The following is an 18601-nucleotide window of genomic DNA, read 5'->3' on the forward strand; positions in this document are numbered from 1 at the left end:
GGCCCCGCCCCCTCGGCGCGGCTGGCGCGGCCGGCCGGCCCGGCTTCCCCTGGCAAACCTGTCTCGGCGGGGCGGGGAGCGGAGCTTCCTCCTGTCCGTGCGGTGCAGCGCCGCCCGATTTGTCCTTCCGCCGCTGCCGCCGCGGCGCCGGGCCGAGCGAGGGGGCGAGCGGAAGGGGCGCGGAGCCGAGGCCCGTGATGCGGCCGGCGGTAGCGGCGGCCGTCGCGGGGTCGCCGGCGCGGGACACGTCGCTGTGCGGGGAGCTGCTGCAGGCCCCGCCGCCCCCGGCCTCGCAGCCGCCTCCGGCCGCGCCCTCGGGGCCGCCGCTCTCCGCCCCCGCCGGCGCGACCCTCAACCGCCTTCCGGAGCCGCTGCTGCGGAGGCTCAGCGGGAGCTTGGACCGAGCGCCCGAGGGCCGCGGCTGGAGGAGGCTGGCCGAGGTAGCCGCGAGTCGGGGGCGCCTCCGGCTCAGGTGAGGCGCCGGGGGCGCGGGGGCGGGGCGGGGTCACGTGGGGCGGACCTGGCGGGGGGCGCGCGGGTGGGACGGTGGACACTGTTGTGGGAGGGACTGGCGAGCGTCGGGGGCAAGCGGGATGGTGCAGGGGCCGCTGGTGTGGCGGGAGCGCAGAGGGAAGGACGTGAATAATCTAGAGAGAGCCTGAAGCCAGGAAGGTCCTGGGAAGGCGTGAGGCTCGGGAGTGGACCCCAGGCGTTCACACCCCTTCCCTACCCGCCTCCCGATGAGCTGAGAGAGAGAAGTCCAGGTTGACCAAGGAGAATATGGAGAGAAGGAAAGCCATCTGGAGACCGTTATGATAGGGCAGTAATTCCAAAGCACTTAATACTAAAGTACAGAAGAACAGGATGTGGGCACAGACCTGGAAGCCTTAGGAAGGTTAGGAAAGAGAAGTGCAGGTAAAGAGAGAATGGAAGCGAAGGCTTTGGGGTGCAGGAATTCGTGAAGGTTTTTATGCAGCGAGAGAAGGATGGTGGGAAAGACAAACTTAACTCACCATCTTCCTCGGTCGAAACAGCTTACCAAGTTCTCTTCTTGACTTCACCGTGAACGTTAAACTATAAGTAAAACTGTTTTCCTGTTACCGTGCTTGGAACCGCTGTACTAGCGCTGCTTGAACTTTTGGTCTCAGGTTCCTTTACACTCTTAAAAATTATTGAGGACCCCAGAGAGTTTTTAATGTGGCTTTAAATGTATTACATACATATAATATATACTGGTATTTACCATGTGAGAAATTAAAACTGAGAAATTCTTAAAATATTACCTGAAAAGAATAACTCATTATATGTTAACAGAAATTACATGTTTTCTGGAAAAACAAATATTTCCAAAACAAAAAAAACGAAAAGAAAAGTGGCACTGTTTGACATTTTGAAAATCTCTTTAACGTCTTGGCTTAGTTGCAGAGAGCTGGCTGCTTCTGTGTGCTTCTACATTCAGTCTCTCTTGCACTGTCACAGGTTGTACAACACTGGGTGCTCCCACATACACTCCCGAGAGAGCGAATGAAAGAGATAAATAACGTCTCTGACTTGTAGATCGAGTGACAGGATCTCAGGAACTGCACTTGTGCTTCCTAGACTACACTTACACCCGCCATTCTATACCATTGTTATGATTCAGTCTGTTTTGAACCCCTTAGTGGTTTTTTTAGCTTCTCCTATGACTTTGTCTTATACTGTAATTATTTGTACACATCTTTATGAACTCCTTGCGAACAGGAACCATCACTTAAGATTTTGTATGTTATGCATAGAACCTATCTTAGAGTTCTGTAAATACTTTGAATTGACAGGGGACTCATTCATTCACAACTTGAGTGCCTGTTATTTGCTAGAAGTTCCAGAAGGTAAAAAGATGACACATTTTTAACTCCTATTCATAACGGCTCATCTAGTAATGGACTGTTATTGTGGGCCATTCACAAACAACGTGTTGACTGCCATGTTGGGTGTAAATAATAATAATAATGGGTTTTAATCCTTTACTAAGCACTTAGTGTATACCAGTGTACTAAGTGTTTACATGCATTATCCGCTTTATCTACCTCACAACAACCTTGTGTTTCAGAGAATTGGGATTATTTGGCCATACAGAGGAATAATGATGTGAGGATGGAATCAGGAATTGGTAAACTTGCAAAGTTGAGCAGACAAATGGCATACTTTCTTTCTGTTCTAGGAAAACACATTGTGCTTTTGACTGTGTAAAGAAAATCCAAAATACTGTTATTTTAGGCCCATAGATTTCTGAATTTCTAGACTTATGATAATATAAAAAGTTGTCTTTTTTGGAGGTGGGGGCTCAGATGACCAGATCTGTGATTGGTTAATTTGTGATATTAACTGAGTTTTATTATTAACTGAGTTAGTACTCTAGTTAGGGAAGGGTCTAGGCTTTCCTGAAGAGGCCCTGGGAGCAAAGACTCCTATTTGGTGATCAAAGAGAGAGAAAAAAGTCAGTAAGGCCCTGCCACTGAAGAAGCGAGGCTGCTGGAATCTAGAAGTAGTGGATACCTGACATCAGGTGTTCAGTTTTCCTCCCCAAGCCTTCAGTCACGTTTTGTTAAAGGCTACAGAATGGTGTTTGCTTTGTTTGTGAAACTAATGGAAAGGTTTGAGTCCACATTTCTGGTGAAGGCGGGATAGAGAGAAGGGAAGTTGCCTAGCCTGAGGTGACAGACAACAAGGGGCATGGGGTGGTGGAATCTGGGAAGTCTGATAAGACACACAGGGAGTTTCACCAGTCTCCTCAGATGGTGAAGGTTAGTTCAGAGTAGGTTAGTTAAGGAGTGTGTGAGGGCAACCCAGAAGGTTGGAGAATTGGGGACTGTTAAGCTCATATACATATTGAAATCAGAAGTAAACTGACATAATAGAGGTTAGCACTGAGAACTTAGAGACTCAAGAGTGACAACAGAAGGGGCAAGGTAAGCTGGTCATGCTTACTCTACTTAAGACAAAGAAAGTTATTCTAAAACTATTGTATACTGATGGCAGAAGAGCATCTATGATGGTAGAAGGTCCTAAGGGAGGCTTTCTCTAGTATCAGACCTGGGAGTTGCGGTGTGAGAGTCCAAGTGGATAACACTTCCCGCGAAGGTATTAAGTGCTTTCCTTAGAGTTGCTGGATTCACCACCCTGAAATCTCAAAAAGTTGCCTATTCTGTTTCTCTTCACTTTTTTTCTGACTCTATACATTTTCTGCAAACTAGATGAGAATTTAATAAATACACCACAAGCATCGATTCTGAACTGTCTATCAGGGATTAAGAATAATTTGTTTCCAGACGGTTATTGATGACTCAGAATAAATCCTTGCATATAGTTTACTTTCCCACAACCATGGACATATGGGAATGCCCTAAATACAAACTCAGCCCTAATTCCGTTCCACACTGACCTAATATTGAACACCCTTTGCTGTCATTGTAGATAGTGACAGTTCTGAGAGTCTTACCCAAGCTATGTAAATTCTCTGGTGGCATGGAACATCAGAGCCCCAAAAATGACAGAGCTTTCAAGGGGCTCTAATACTATCTAACTTCCATGAAGGAGAGAACTTAGAAATAGGCTGTGGAACGTGGACCAAGGAAAACAGTCAGTCATTGCCTACCTACTATATTGAAGGTGTCCTTTGAGCTGCAGAAATCCTGCCCTCAAGCACTTTGTGATAGGAATGAGAACGTGTGTGAAAAGTTGCAACAAAAGGCTTCCTCCTGTCTCTAGCTCTTCTGTCTCCCTATCTCTTAGGTCTCTGAGTTTTGGAGTGCCCTAGGGCCCAGGCTTTGTGTCTCTTTATCTACACTTCTTCACCTAATCTCCTTCTTGGTGTTATCTTTTAGTCTCATAACTTGACATATATTTAGATTGATCACTCTCAGCTCATATCTTCAGCCCATATCTTTGCTTTGAACTCCCTGGATTCTTATGAGTAGATGCCTATTTGCCATCTCCTTTTGAATGAAACGGAACATGTCCAAAATTTAGCTTCTTCCTCCATGAACCTCTTTCTCTTGCTGTTTTCTGCGTCTCAGTGAGTGGCAACTGCATCCATCCAGTTGCTAAGCCAAAAACTTGAGAGGCATTCCTAAGTCCACTTTTATACACCACACGTGTTTTATCAGCAGATCCTGTGTGCTGTGCCTTCAGTGTAGATCTAGAAGCCAGCCTCCGCTGCTACAACACTGGGGCAAACCACCACTGTCTCTAACCTGGACTGTTCCAATAGCTGCCTGACTTCTCTTCCACCTGCTTTGCCCTCACCTCCAGTCTCTTCTCCAGATAGCAGTAAGAATGATTCTTTTAGAACATTAGGTCAGGTCTTGTCCTTCCTCTGCTCAAAACCCTCCAACTACTTTGCCGTCTTGCCATGAAAACACCATTTAGCTACCAGTGATATGCTATTATTATCTCCCTCCCTCTCTCTACTCTGGTCACACTTGCTTTCTGGTTTTTCCTTGAACACAGTAGGGTGTTTGTACCTGCTGTTTACTCAGCCTGAAATGGTCTCCACAGATGACCACATGACTTCCTCCTTCACCTCTTTGAGTGTTTGCTTAAAAGTCACCTTCTCACTGAGGTCTTCTCTGATCACATTATTCACAGTTACCCCTGCATCTGCTCCACGCTACCTGTACCGCTGCTTTGCTTTGTTTTTCTCCAAAGCACTCATGACCATTGGATGGATGGATACACACATACCACCTACAGAGAGAAATCTCCCTCTCTCTGTCTCTGTGTATCTATCTGTCTGTCTATATCAGTATATATATATCCGTCCCTCTCCTCTAGAAAAATCCAGGAGGATAGGAAATTTTATTTTGTTGGCTGCTGTATCCTCAATACCTAAGAAAAATGGTTGGCCTATTTTAGGTGATTAGTAAGTAGCTGTTGAATTAATGAGTAAAGATTCCAAAGAGTAAATGTACCAAGAAGAAAAGCAGAGAACCCTGAAAGCAGTGCCATGGTTTGTACCCTAAAGGGTGTATCGTGTTCTATTTGATTATATATTCTTAAAAGTAAAGATAAATATAGATGTATTTTTTTAAAAGTAAAGTCTTTTTGTTTCAGTAAGTCTTTTAAATTAGATCAGAAATTCTAAATTAGGGCTGGTAGAAACCACTTCAAAGCATAATCTTACAGGAATGTAACTAAAAAAGGAAAGAAATAAAAGTTGGGTATGTATAAGCACCATCTTGGCTGAAAGCCAGCGCCCATGCGGAAAATCAGTGAAAGGAAAGGAGAAGGGGAGTCTTGTTTTTCTTCTCTGCCTCTTTTATTGGAAGAGAAATCATGTCTGCTTCAATTTGATCTTTCTTCATTTGGGGGGAAAAGTTCAACTCCTTTTTCATTTTCTCTATGTCAATGTAAACTTTAATTAAAGCATGACTTGGTTGCATTTGATAAGATGGCTTTTTAAAGATTTTATTTTTTTCCTTTTTCTCCCCAAAGCCCCCCAGTACATAGTTGTATTTTCTTCGTTGTGGGTCCTTCTAGTTGTGGCATGTGGGACGCTGCCTCAGCGTGGTTTGATGAGCAGTGCCATGTCCGCGCCCAGGATTCAAACCAACGAAACACTGGGCCACCTGCAGCAGAGCGCGCAAACTTAACCCCTTGGCCATGGGGGCAGCCCCAAGATGGCTTTTTAATTTCATGTATCAGATCCTGGTAAAAACTATATTTAGCATACAGCATCCTTGTTTTTATAGATCTCATATTCTAATTATTTGAAAAGTTGGTACTCCTTATACTATCTGTAATACTGGTTCCTTGACCTGGGCATTACAGGGACTAGTGCAAGAAAATTTTACAAAACAGGACCAACAGGCATCTTCAGTTTTTGTTTTAGCTACCATTATAGTCACTGTTATTTCATAAAAGAAAGGACAGATTAACACTAAAAAAAAAATAGGAAAGAGGGGCCAGCCCCATGGCTGAGTGGTTAAGTTCACGCACTCTGCTTCAGTGGCCTGGGATTCGTTGGTTTGGATCTTGGGCACAGACCTACACACTGCTCATCAAGCCATGCTGTGGCAGCATCCCACATAGAAAAACTCTAATGACCTACAACTTGGGTATACAACTATGTAGTGGGGCTTTGGAGAGGGGGGAAAAGAGGAAAATTGACAACAGATGTTAGCTCAGGGCCAATCTTCCTCACCAAAAAAAAAAAAGAAGAAGAAGAAGGAAAGACGATCTTAGAGTAAAAGACAGTCTTATTGTCCTTATTTTGATCATTTTACCATGGACTTCAGATTGTGCTGCCACTGGTCTACAGTGCAGAATTGGGAATGGTTCCTCTGTATTATGATGATTCACGTTTAACAAGAATAAAGTATTGAATATACAAGGTTAATTAGGATACTTAGAAAAGAATTCCTAGTTAATATAGTGACTGGAGGACCTTGGAGGACATTATCAGCTTACCAAAATAGTAGCTACTCAAAAACTTTTTCAAGGAAAAGCTAAAACAGTTTCAGAAATAAGCATAATTAAGAAATGAACCTTTGGGGCGGGCCCCATGGCCAAGTGGTTAAGTTCCCGCTCTCTGCTTCGGCAGCCCAAGGTTTCACCAGTTCGAATCCTGGGCATGGACATGGCACTGCTCATCAGGCCACGCTGAGGCGGTGTCCCACATGCCACAACTAGAAGGACCCACAACTAAAAAAAAAATACACAACTATGTACCGGGGGGCTTTGGGAGACAGAGGAAAAAAGTAAAATCTTTAAAAAATAAAAAATAAAAGAAATTAACCTTAATATTCTTTTAATATCCCCTCATTTTGTTGCATAATGAGAGCTAACTTTTGTTGAGTACTTATTATTTGCTGAGCACTGTGGTAAGTACTTTTCACTTGCATTATCTAATTTAATTCTAACCATCCTATGAGATAGATGATATTACTAGTGACATCGTTTTGGTTGGATACAGTTTTTTCTTTATGAGATAACCAACTTTATCGGAGAAGTGTGAATCTTGGGTGACCATTATGTAAGTGCTATGGCAGCCTTTTAATAAAACTGATCAAAATGAATGTGGATTAAGAGTATTTCAAGTCATAGGAAAGCTTGTTGACCTTGACTCTGCCATGGCTGTGGTACTTTGTGTTTGTCCCCTTCCACCTACCCAGGCTTTCAGGCTCTTCAGTTTTGATTGGAATTCAGGTATGAGTAATTAATATGGGCAAGACAGATTTTTAGGCGTTGAGGGATTAAGAAATAGATATATATTTCTCATAAGTAAGCATGAGAGAAGAATATATATAAGAAATATATATATATGATGGGGTTTCTGTTTTCAAGGAGTACTGTAATCTAGTTGGGTAGAGAAGACATGCTTATGAAAGAAAAGCTCACAGTTTTAGGGCAAAATTGTGTCAAACAAAACATACAACAGGGGTCTGCAAACAATGGCCCATGGGCCAAGTTTGGGCCACTTCCTGTTTTTATACAGCTTATGAGCTAATAATGGTGTTTATATTTTAAAAATTATAAAACAACAAAAAAACCAGGAAAGAAGAATATCTGACAGAGACTGGCCCATAAAGCCTAAAATATTTCCTCTCTGGCACTTTACAGGAGCAGTTTGCCAACCTCTGGTCTGTGAGATGAGCACCATTGGATTTTGTTTGGTCTTGGTTGGTTGTTAGGTCTCATTGGGAAGGTTTTTATTGTTTTGGTTGCTTGATTTTACTGTATTTTTTTTTCTTCTTTTGAATATTTTTTACTTATACTTTCCCTTCCTCTGAAACAGTTGAAGTCCATACTCCTTCCTTGTCCCATTGTTTATGGCCTTCTACAGTCTGATCTTAACCTGTCTTTCTAACTTTGTACGTCACTACTGAGCACAGTCACACTGAAAAGGAAATTGCAATGTATGTTAAATGTTAAACTGATACAAAAGGGGCCAGCCCCGTGGCCAAGTGGTTAAGTTCGCGTGCTTGGCTCCAGCGGCCCAGGGTTTCACGGGTTTGGATCCTGGGCCGGACATGGCACCGCTCGTCAGGCCATGCTGAGGCGGCGTCCCACATAGCACAACCAGAGGCACTCACAACTAGACTATACACCTATGTACGGGGGCGGGGGCGGGGGCACAGAAGAAGAAGGAAAAAAAGAAAAAAAGAAGATTGGCAACAGATGTTAGCTCAGGTGCCAATCTTTAAAAAAAAGAAAATACTAATACAAAAAGGAGAATAGTTTTAGCAAAAGGAGAATGAGACAGAATGTAAAGATTCTTTAGAGCAGGAGTCAGCAAACTTTTTCTGTAAGGAGCCATATAGTAAATGTTTTCAGCTTTGCAGGGCAACTACTCAACTCTGCTGTCGTAACAGGAAAGCAGCCATATACGTGTGTAAATGTGCAAATGAATGAGCATAGCTGTGTTCCAACAAAACTATTTGCAAAATCAGGCGACTGGACACGTTTGGCCCACAGACCGTAGTCTGCCTGCCCACCCATTAGGGTGTTTCTAGGTGCTTAGAAGTACTTTGAATGTCAATAGCACTGAGTGTCTTTTTAGAAAAATTGTTGCAAAAATCAGTGCACATAGTAAAAAATTCAGTGATACGAAAGGATTTATAGTGAAAAATGAATCATCCAGGTATGAGCTCTGCTCCCTTGGCTCCTCTCTCTAGTGCAACCACTGCTACCAACTTCTTGGCTGTCTCTTCAAAGTTACTCTGCCTATATAAGAACATGTATATATTCTTGTTAATAAAAATAGTATCATACAGAACATAAACTGTTCTGTATCTTAGTTTTTTCATGTGAATACACACGTAGACATTACTTTGTTAATACAAAATACTGTGTTAATTTTTTTCATTTTTCAGTATGTCTCAAAGATTGATGCCTCTTTTTTGAGTCATCTTATACTTTATGTAAGTACAAGAAAGAGTAATTTATCTGTTTTTCCTATTCCCTATTCTGAAATTAAAGGTGGAAATTTTTATCACTATCAAGGCCAAATTTTTCTCATATCCTGTTTCAAGATTTCCCTCATTGTCCTGATTTAGTAGTCATTCGGAGCTGAGTTGGAAAAGGGAATAAAGAGGAATCCCCTGTAGTGGCAGGAGGAAGAGGAAAGGACAGTAGCAGTCATAATGTAAACAGTTTTTCATCACTCAGCAACTCGTGGTTTATTCCCTACAACACCTATGATGGTGCCAAACATACAGCAGGCATATATTGAAGAAAATTGTTGACTTGGATTAAATCTGTTGTTTCCAGTGGCCTGGACTTGGAACAGTGTTCTCTTAAGGTCTTGGAGCCTGAAGGAAGCCCGAGCCTATGTTTACTGAAGCTAATGGGTGAAAAAGGTTGTACGGTCACGGACTTGAGTGACTTCCTGCAAGCTATGGACCACACTGAAGTTCTTCAGCTTCTCAGCCCCCCAGGTAGGTTTCTCTCTTGGGTAGGTTCTCCAGGAGTTCATGGAGGCAAACTTAGAGGAAAATATCTCATTTGACCAGATCAATTGTGTTAAATATTTTTAGAAAATGTCAATGTCTGGAATCTCATTTTTTTCCACAGCTTAAGGCTAAAGAACACATAAAAAGACAATAAAATGCATTGATTGGATTGTGGTTCAAAAAATCAGCTACAGAAGACATTTTGGGGACAAGTAGAACAATTCAGATATAACCTGCATGTTCGATATTAGAGAATTATCGTGTGATAATGGTGTTGTAGTTCTACAGAAGAATGTCTTTATTACAATTGCCAACATGATGATTTTGAAGTGTTGGTTGACTTAACCATATGATTTTTTCCTGAATATACCAATATGGGGTGAGGTTTCTCACTTCCAAGGTCAGATGTGAGGACTCGGAAACAGTCCCTCCTCCCCACAACTACAGATAGAGTTGGTCAACTAAAGTAGTATCAGGCAGGACAGACCGTACCCTCTAAGTCACCTGATGACAGCAGCGCTGCAGCCTTTTCTCAGGGGTACACTTTGCCATTATAGGACCCAGTAGAAGCAAAGAAGCCAGTGAAGATCCGGAGGGCCGTAGACTAAGGACATGATGCTTTCATTTTACATGGTTGTGATGGATGCAGTTTTCATTACATAACAAATTGTTTGTGATATAGTTTTAAGTTAACATGAGGAACCTAACATTATAATCCAGATCTTATTTTTAACTTTGTCAGTTCTGGGGTTGGGGAATTAGGGACACAGGGGAGTGGTGTACTATCAGTTACATGTACCAGAAACCCCACCTCACATTGCCGTAATAAGGGGAATATGTTGGCCGTCCTAATGGAAAAATCTTGAAACAGGTTGGGCTGCAAGAGAGGCAGGGGAACCCTGTTCCCCAGGAGTTGGTTTTTTTCATTTTTGCTCTTCCTTTCCTGTCATTATCTTTCTTCCGAGATTGACTTTCTACATTGTCACAAGATATCTACTAGCTGTTCCTTGCATTCATCTTTGACCCAGCAAAAATCATAAGATTCACTCTAGTTAACTAATTTTGGCCACGTGCCTGTCCCTGCACCTGTCACTGTGGCCAGGGAGATGGAATGTGCTGATTCGCCTGGTTTAGAGCCGGGAGTGGAGTTGGGTTGAGTTAGCTTTCCAGAAACCTCCTGAAAATGCCTCCTTTGTGTCACATCCTGTGTTGGATGCTTGACCTAAGTTTCTCAGTGCCTCTTTGTACCAAGAGGTGTGGAGTAGGTATCATTAGCTGCTAATGAACATCCTTCTAACACTTCTATCACCAGCTGCTAATGAACATCCTGTCTAGAGAAAATTGTTGTCTGTCACCAATTAGTAAGCTACTTCTTCAGGTGACATTTATTAGTTTTTATATCCCCAGTGCCTTGAGTAGTACTCAGAAGTTGTGATGACTGAAATCTGCCAGTCCGGGGCACTCAGTTAACTTCTCAGTTCTCAAACTTTATAGAATACCAGAGCCTCTAAAAACTTAAGAAACCTCCCTGGGAAATAAATAGAATGTTTATGTCTCGTTATCTTTGTCAATAATTACACGTAATACTCTGACCATCAGTTACCAAATCTATAAAATGAGCCTAAGTGTTCTCTACCTCGCAGAGTTGTAAGAATTACGTGGAATAATGCTGTGTGGAATTGAATTGCATCTGGACAAGAGCAGAGGCCTCACATCTCATGATCTGTGGTGCAATCACTGGCCTGAGATCTAGTTTCCGATTTGTCAAAGTTTCCCATATACGAAACTGGGCTTGACTGAAATGGAGTCACATATATATGTGTAACGATCTGCCTGAAATTTTAAACAGTATTTTACATTTTGATTTTTGACAATCCAGCAGTGAATACAGTGCCATCCTAATAAACGTCAGTAATCTTCTTTTGAAAAGTCCATTTCTGCTCTTTGTGTTTTTCTCCAAATAGTAGGATTAGCACTTTACTGTCAGTGTTCCCCTGTGCAGGTCATCGTGATATCTGGCCTACAGGCTTTTTCAAAGGTACCCGGGGACCTTTTCACATTTGAGGGGAGAATAGGAAAAGGAAAGCAGTTTCTACGTTACCACTTATGCACTGTTTCTGTGAAGTTTTATGTCATATTAGCCATATAGTATCCGGTAGGAATCACTTGTTTCTTGAATGTTAATTACTGATTTGAGAGGAAATATTTTGGGATCTAATAAAGCTCAGTAATTTCAGGAAGAAGTAATTACTGTTAGTTTTCTATCTGCATCTTATGTGGGTAATCTAAAACTTACTGTATTTACAGATATTAGAATAAGGAAATATAAGACTTATAGAGAATAATTTTAATATTTTAATAAGGATACTGAGAATAAAAACCATTGTAATTAAGAATGTAAGCTCTGATAGAATCAACTTAATTTGGGATTTTGCTCATTCATTCAATAAACATTTATTTTATTCCAGTACCTTTGCTGTTCAAGATGTTGTGCTTGGTACTGTGAATTCAAAGATGACTGAAACCATAGTTCCTGCCTATTTAGAGTTCATAGTCTAGTAGAGGAGACAAACCTGTAAATGATCACATCCAGTACAATCATAAAAACAAGCATATACAGAGTAAGTTTGATCTGATCTCTAGTTTTTCCTTTTTGGTGTATTCCAGAATCTTGGTGAAAATACAAAATAGAACTATTCTAATATTTCTTTCTGTTTGAGTAATGCAGTTTCATAGGAGGACATTAGGTTTTATTCCACAGAAAGTCCAATGACTTTTCTCCGAATTGTCTTTATGAAGCAGTCTGGTTTGGGTGAGTAAGATGAGTTCTGTCAAGGATGCTGAGAACCTCTGTACAGGTCTTTCAGACCTAAATGTAGAGAGAAGGGGAAACTGTAGATTTATTTTACCAGATTTCAGTTGTACGTGGGATCACAGCCAGAGATCGCCATAGGAGATGGCTGTAGAAGGGACTTCATCTGCTATTGAGAAACTGATGTATTTGTTTTCATAGCCCAGAAGTAGCTGGAGCAGCATCCCCCCATCTCTGACTGGAATGATTCCCTTGATTAGGAGCCAGCTTCAGTGGTCCCTCACCTAGCATGAGCTGTAAGCTGAGGGTAACTCGCCCCCAAATTCTTGGTCTCCATGGGCCGTGACACCTAATGTATTTTCTTAAGGAGCCCCATGGGATTGAGGTTTACCTTCTGCTTTCTCTCTAACTGGGCTTTTCCACAGCACATGTGTTGGCCAGCTTGCCCCTCAGTCTGCTTTTGCCTGTGTTTTATGTTCGAGAAATTGCTTATAGTTTTTATGCATGGATGATGTGCATCCCCATTTCCAGCGCTGATTAATTGTTTCCCTGTTTTTATTCCTTTGGTCATCTCAGTGGGAATTGGGGGGGGGGTGGAGATGTTAAATGAATTTGCTGAAATTGTTTGAACCAGAAGTTCATAACAATTTTTTAGACCATTACTTTTTTATCAAAGGATCAAAAACCCTGATCCCTAAAGCAACTGATATTGGCATCTGTGTGCTTGGCAAATGTAGATAGACTGGGGGCGGCCCGGTGGCGCAGCAGTTAAGTGCGCACGTTCCGCCTCAGCGGCCTGGGGTTCGCCAGTTCGGATCCCCAGTGCGGACATGGCATTGCTTGGCAAGCCATGCTGTGGTAGGCGTCCCACATATAAAGTAGAGGAAGATGGGCACGAATGTTAGCTCAAAGAGCAACAAAAAGAGGAGCAAAAAGAGGAGGATTGGCAGCAGTTAGTTCAGGGCTAATCTTCCTCAAAAAAAAAAAAAATGTAGATAGACTCAAATGTGCAGTTCAAGATGCTTTTGTTTCTTTTGTCTTAAGTGAAAACGTTTTGAGTGCAGATTTATAGGCTTTATCAATTAGAGTTATGTAGATCATGAAATGGTTGCCAAGGAAGTAATGCCCTGACCTGAAATTGGTTAAGCAGAAGCTAGACAGTGGGGGATATATAGAGATCATTAACATTTTTATGTGGTTTTCCTTAGGTGAATCCTAAGGTTCTTTCCAACTCCAGTTTTATGATGTTGCTGTTTTATTTCATTCTTCATGTAGGTGCTTTGCTCTCGGTTTGTCTCAGACAGCTACGGCAGAGTCATGTGAGATCCTCGGGGCATCTTTTCCATTCACTCCCCCCACCCCTTTTTTCTTTCAGATCACTTTACTTTTTTTCTTTAGTCTTTTGTGGCACACTCATTATGTTTCTGATGTCAATTTTATTTTTTATTACTTTTATTATCTCTAAGACAAGAGCAAAGATCTTTGAATGTTATTTTTTAATTTAACCAAAATACCTTTACTTCACATTTTATCTTCACAATTCCGTGAAGGAAGAGAACAGTACTATTATGAACATTTAAATTTTAAATGTGAGCAAATATATATGTAGAAAAATGAGATTTCTGGAAGTTATCATTTGGCCAGAGTCACAGTTATTGACAAAGGTAGATTAGAACCCAAGTCTGCTGACTCTGACCTGAACTCAAGGTCATTTCCGTAATTCTAGGAAATTTCTGGGTTGTTTGAGGAACTTAAGTATAGATGATTACCTCTTATGCCTGTTTAATGCATGGACTTCAGTTTTTTTCTTCTTGTCAAATTAAAAAGTACACAAATACTAGATCTTATTTATAAGGGACTTTTCTTGTTTCATGAGCAATAAAAATTCCCAAAAGGAAAATATCAAGAAATGAAGAGGCAAAGATGGTATGGCTAGGAATAAGGATGAGGAGGAAGTAGAGAGAGAGAAAGGCTGTGGTAAGTGAGGTGTGAAGGAATGTGTTTCTGCGCCTGGGTGTGCAGGGTCATTGGGCGAGGTAGAAGAATATGGGATGCTGAGGAGGCTAGGGTTAACCACAGTAGGTGCACATGTAAATTGACATGTAAGAAGAAACTGCATGGACATACATTGGTTGTAGAACGTTGTAAAAGGGACCATAACATGGACATACTTCGGTGTGTAATGGGAGATTGTTGGCGGAAGAGGAAGGTATTCTGGGACTCTATGGGCGCTTTTCAACAATGACTTAGAAAGTTTCAGAATAATGTTGAGGGAGAGTTTTAGATGGAAGCTGATGGAAAAAATTTTTTGGTTCGTGGTCTCTGAAGATAGATGGACTGGAACGTATGGAATAAATCTCCTGGAAAAGCTGTTTGTGAATTGCATCAATATTTAAGTGCATTTCGAGAGAGAGTAACTTAAAGGGAGCCCATGATGAGTCCTTTTGTCAAGTCAGGAATCGTCCCTAATTTGTCTGTCTTGTAGTTCCAGCAGGGTTTTTGGTTTTATTGTTTAATGTCATGTATTTGTTGATCTGCATAGGTGTGTGTTGAAAGCGCAATCCTCAGGTTCCATCATACCTAGTCAGATTCTCCCCAGCTTACAGGAAATCAAGTAACCTCTTTGACTTCTTTGCAGATGTTATCTGAAAATAGGCTTGTTTGCCAGGAAGCTGTGCATTCACCCTTTAAAACAGAACTTTTATTTGTGTGCCTAGGTGTGCCCTCCATCGCGCCATGCCAGGTTCTTTCCTTACCTTTGTCAGCACCTTCTCACTAGTGGGCTCTGCAGGAGGGTGGTTAAAGGATGACCATGGTTCCCTGTCACACAACGCTACGTGGGAGGAAGGAAATGAGTGTGGTTAAAACATGGGAGGTATTGTGACTTCTTTTCTTTACTACTCACCAAGAGTGGTTTCCAAATCACATTTTGCCTTTCAGTTCTCAGTCTTTGAAGCAATAAGTGATAAATATGTGTTATGTACTTGCTGGCTGAAGACTAGACTACTAGAGTTGTTGGTAGAGGATAGATGTATAAACTGAATTTGAATGTACATTAAAAATCCTTTAGTCCTGTGTCCCACACAAATGATACCGTTTAGAACATCCTGGCCATATGGACCCTTTCCAGAAAGGTCGCTCATTCCTTTGTAAGACCCTCTAGGGAAGAAGCCTTTTACTTTCCATCACTCTGTCTCGTCTCTTTGTATAATAGCAGAGAACATTTGCCACAGTCACTTTATAAGCACTGTCATGGTGCAAGCCACTGCACTCTGCCCCATACACTCCCTCTAGTAAGAGAGGCTCACTGTGGCAGAAGATGGGATTAGCATTGGGAGACGCATTAAGAATCACTGGAGGGGCTGGCCTTGTGGCTGAGTCGTTAAGTTCGCGCGCTCTGCTTCAGCGGCCCAGGGTTTCGCTGGTTTGAATTCTCGACGCGGACATGGCACTGCCCATCAAGCCATGCTGAGGCGGTGTCCCACGTGCCACAGCTGGAGGGAGCCACAACTAAAAATGCACAGCTATGTACCAGGGGGCTTTGGGGAGAAAAAGGAAAAAATAAAATCCTTAAAAAAAAAAAGAATCACTGGAAAATGATAACTCTGTGAGGTGATGGATGTGTTGATTAACTTGATTGTGGTAATCATTTCACAACATACATGTATATTAAATCATCATACCGTACACCCTCAATATATACAATTTTTATTTGTCAGTTATATCTTTTTTTTTGAGGAATATTAGCCCTGAGCTAACATCTACTGCCAATCCTCCTCTTTTTGCTGAGGAAGACTGACCCTGAGCTAACATCCGAGCCCATCTTCCTCTACTTTATATTTGGGACGCCTACCACAGCATGGCGTGCCAAGCAGTGCCATGTCCGCACCCGGGATCCAAACCAGCGAACCCCGGGCCGCCGAAGCGGAACGTGCGCACTTAACTGCTGTGCCACCAGGCCGGCCTCTGTCAGTTATGTCTCAATAAAGGTGGAGGGGAAAAGAAAAAGAATCACTGGGCTAACAAGCATGAGGATTTTAAAGCCCAAGAAAACCTAGGTTTGCGCCCTAGTTCTGCCATTTTACAATGAAAACAAATTAGTCTCAGCGAGGTTAAACAGTTTACTCAAGGTAATTTTGGGTGACCACCTACAAATTACTTAATTTCATTTTCTTCGTTGTAATATAGGTCTAATTAATATCTAACTCATATGGTTATTTTGAAGGTTAGAGATCCAAATGGCTAACACTTATAAAGCAGTCAGTAAATTGCTGCTAAAGTGACTTTTATTATTATTATATATATTCATTCAACAAATACGTGTTGAACACCCACTGTATCCTCACGTGCCAGGCACTATTGTAGGTTATAAACTGGTGACTGAGACAAACAAGGTGCTTGCTCTCACAGAGCCTCAGTTTTAGTGGGTGCGACAGACAACCAGAAACAGGAATTTCAGATGATTCGTACAGTGAAGACCACAAAGTGAGGGGAATGTAATAGAGAACTGGGGGTGGGGGAGTGGCTAATTTAGAGATGTTGCCCAGGGAAACTGGAGACCTAGATGATGAGAAAGAGTGAGCCAGCCATGAAACAGTGGGGGCTTGCGGGGAAAATCCAGCAGAGGACTAGTAAATGGAAAGGCAGAAAATAGCTTAGTTTCCCAGGAAAGGGGACCAATGTGACTGGAGCATGGTGAGCAAGGAGAATGGTAGGGGCCGAGGTCAGGCAGGTCCGTTCAGGTAGGGCCTCGTAGGCCGTGTGAGGAGTTTGGGTTTTATTCTGAGTACAGTGGGAGGTCTGTAGAGGGTTTTAATCAGAGGAGTGATGTGGATTAATTTATGTTTTAAAGAGACATCTGGGCTGCTGGTTGGAAGCAAGGAAACCAGTTCGCAGGCTGTAGCAGTAGTTGAGTTGAGAGCTGGTAGTGGCCTGGATGAAGACCGTGGCGTTGAATGTGGTGAGACTTGGAAAAGCTTAACTGACAGGACTTGCAGATAAATTACATGTGGAGAATCAGCAAGTGAGAAGGAGGGATTCTGGGATGGCTGCTGAGTTTCTGTCCTGAGTAACTGGACAGGTCGGGTAGGCTGGAAACCTGTTTATCTGCCCTGAGAGGGAGAAGACTGCGGGTCAAGTGGAGGAGTGGATTTTGTTTGGGGAGATTTGGGACATGTTGAGTTTGAGATGGCTGTGACACAGCCACATTTTAAAGCCAGAATTGGCTACAACCCTTGTGTTTTTCAGATTTATACCTGTTCCTTTCTCTCGTTATAGCAACTTTTTTCCCTCTTACCACACCTGAACTTTGAAAATCAGAATCATTGTATCTTAAAATTGTGATGTCAGTCTCTCCTGGCAGAGGAATGGTATATGGGAGCATGAAAATACAGTGTTGTGAATTTGCTGGCTTAAGTGAGAGTGCTCATCCCATTTTCTGACTTCCACGTGTACTTTCCTACCAACATGTGTTACAGAATTCAGAAAACTCTTACCTCATCCATCCTGTGCAGATTTGGAATCAACATAAAGAATTAATAAATATGAAAGCTCTCCCTTGACAAAAGTTTTAAGTTCTTTTTTAAGAGGCTCTACTTGATTTACCAAAGATTTTCTAGGGTTTCTCCGGACCCTGAAATGTAGTAGGTATGCAATAAATGTTTACTTATTTTGGATTTGGGGTTTATTTCGTGTCTTTTTGGTATGGATTTCACACACCTGTTTTACCTTATAGACTATTTTTTTCCTAGACAGTTTAGTACCTTTGCTGTAATACGATTGCTACTGTTTAGACTAACTCCTCTTCAGTTGTAATCTTGTTTTCTTCCTTTGGATTGGTTGGTTATAGAGGAAAAAGATAGTTATGAGATCATATGCAGGATAGATGAGGAAAGAAAATAAAACTAGGTGTGGGGAATTAAGGTTTGTAAGTTTTAATGATCTTTTCTCCTTCCTTTCTAAAAGCCAACTAACCCAGTTTTTTGTATTACAGCCCTGGCAGATGTAAAATTTCCTAACTTTGGTTTCTTTTCTGTCAGTTATCAGTTGCTCCATAACAAATTACCCAAAAACCAGAAGCTTAGAACAACAACTGTTGATTATCTCACACAGTTCCTGAGGATAAGAATCCAGAAGTGGCTCAGCTGGGTGGTTCGGGCTCAGGTTTTGGCCCCTAATGAGGGGGCAGCCAGGCTGTTGACCAGGGCTGCAGCCGTCTGAAGACCCTCTTCTCAGGTGGCTCACTCACATGGCTGTAGGCGGGAGGCCCAAGTTTCTTTCCTGACCACTTGGGCCTCTCCACAGGGCGTCCTGAGTGTCCGGTGACATGCAGCAGACTTCCCTTCCCCAGATGGAGTGA

At 42.2% G+C, this 18601-nt stretch overlaps 1 protein-coding gene across 2 annotated transcripts in view; it reads left to right on the forward strand.

Moving 5' to 3' along the window:
- The window catches only part of MALT1 (MALT1 paracaspase), a 62789-nt gene continuing 44188 nt past the window's right edge, over nt 1–18601 (forward strand). The window contains exons 1-2 of one of the 2 annotated variants that reach the window (XM_023647884.2): nt 1–472; nt 9250–9416. In XM_023647884.2, coding sequence (XP_023503652.1) covers nt 198–472; nt 9250–9416 — 442 coding nt within the window. In that variant the 5' untranslated portion in view covers nt 1–197. The remainder of the gene's footprint in view (nt 473–9249; nt 9417–18601) is intronic. The other variant, XM_023647885.2, reaches the window with a different exon arrangement.

Source organism: Equus caballus, chromosome 8 (genome assembly GCF_041296265.1).
Source record: "Equus caballus isolate H_3958 breed thoroughbred chromosome 8, TB-T2T, whole genome shotgun sequence".
Lineage (NCBI taxonomy): Eukaryota > Metazoa > Chordata > Mammalia > Perissodactyla > Equidae > Equus > Equus caballus.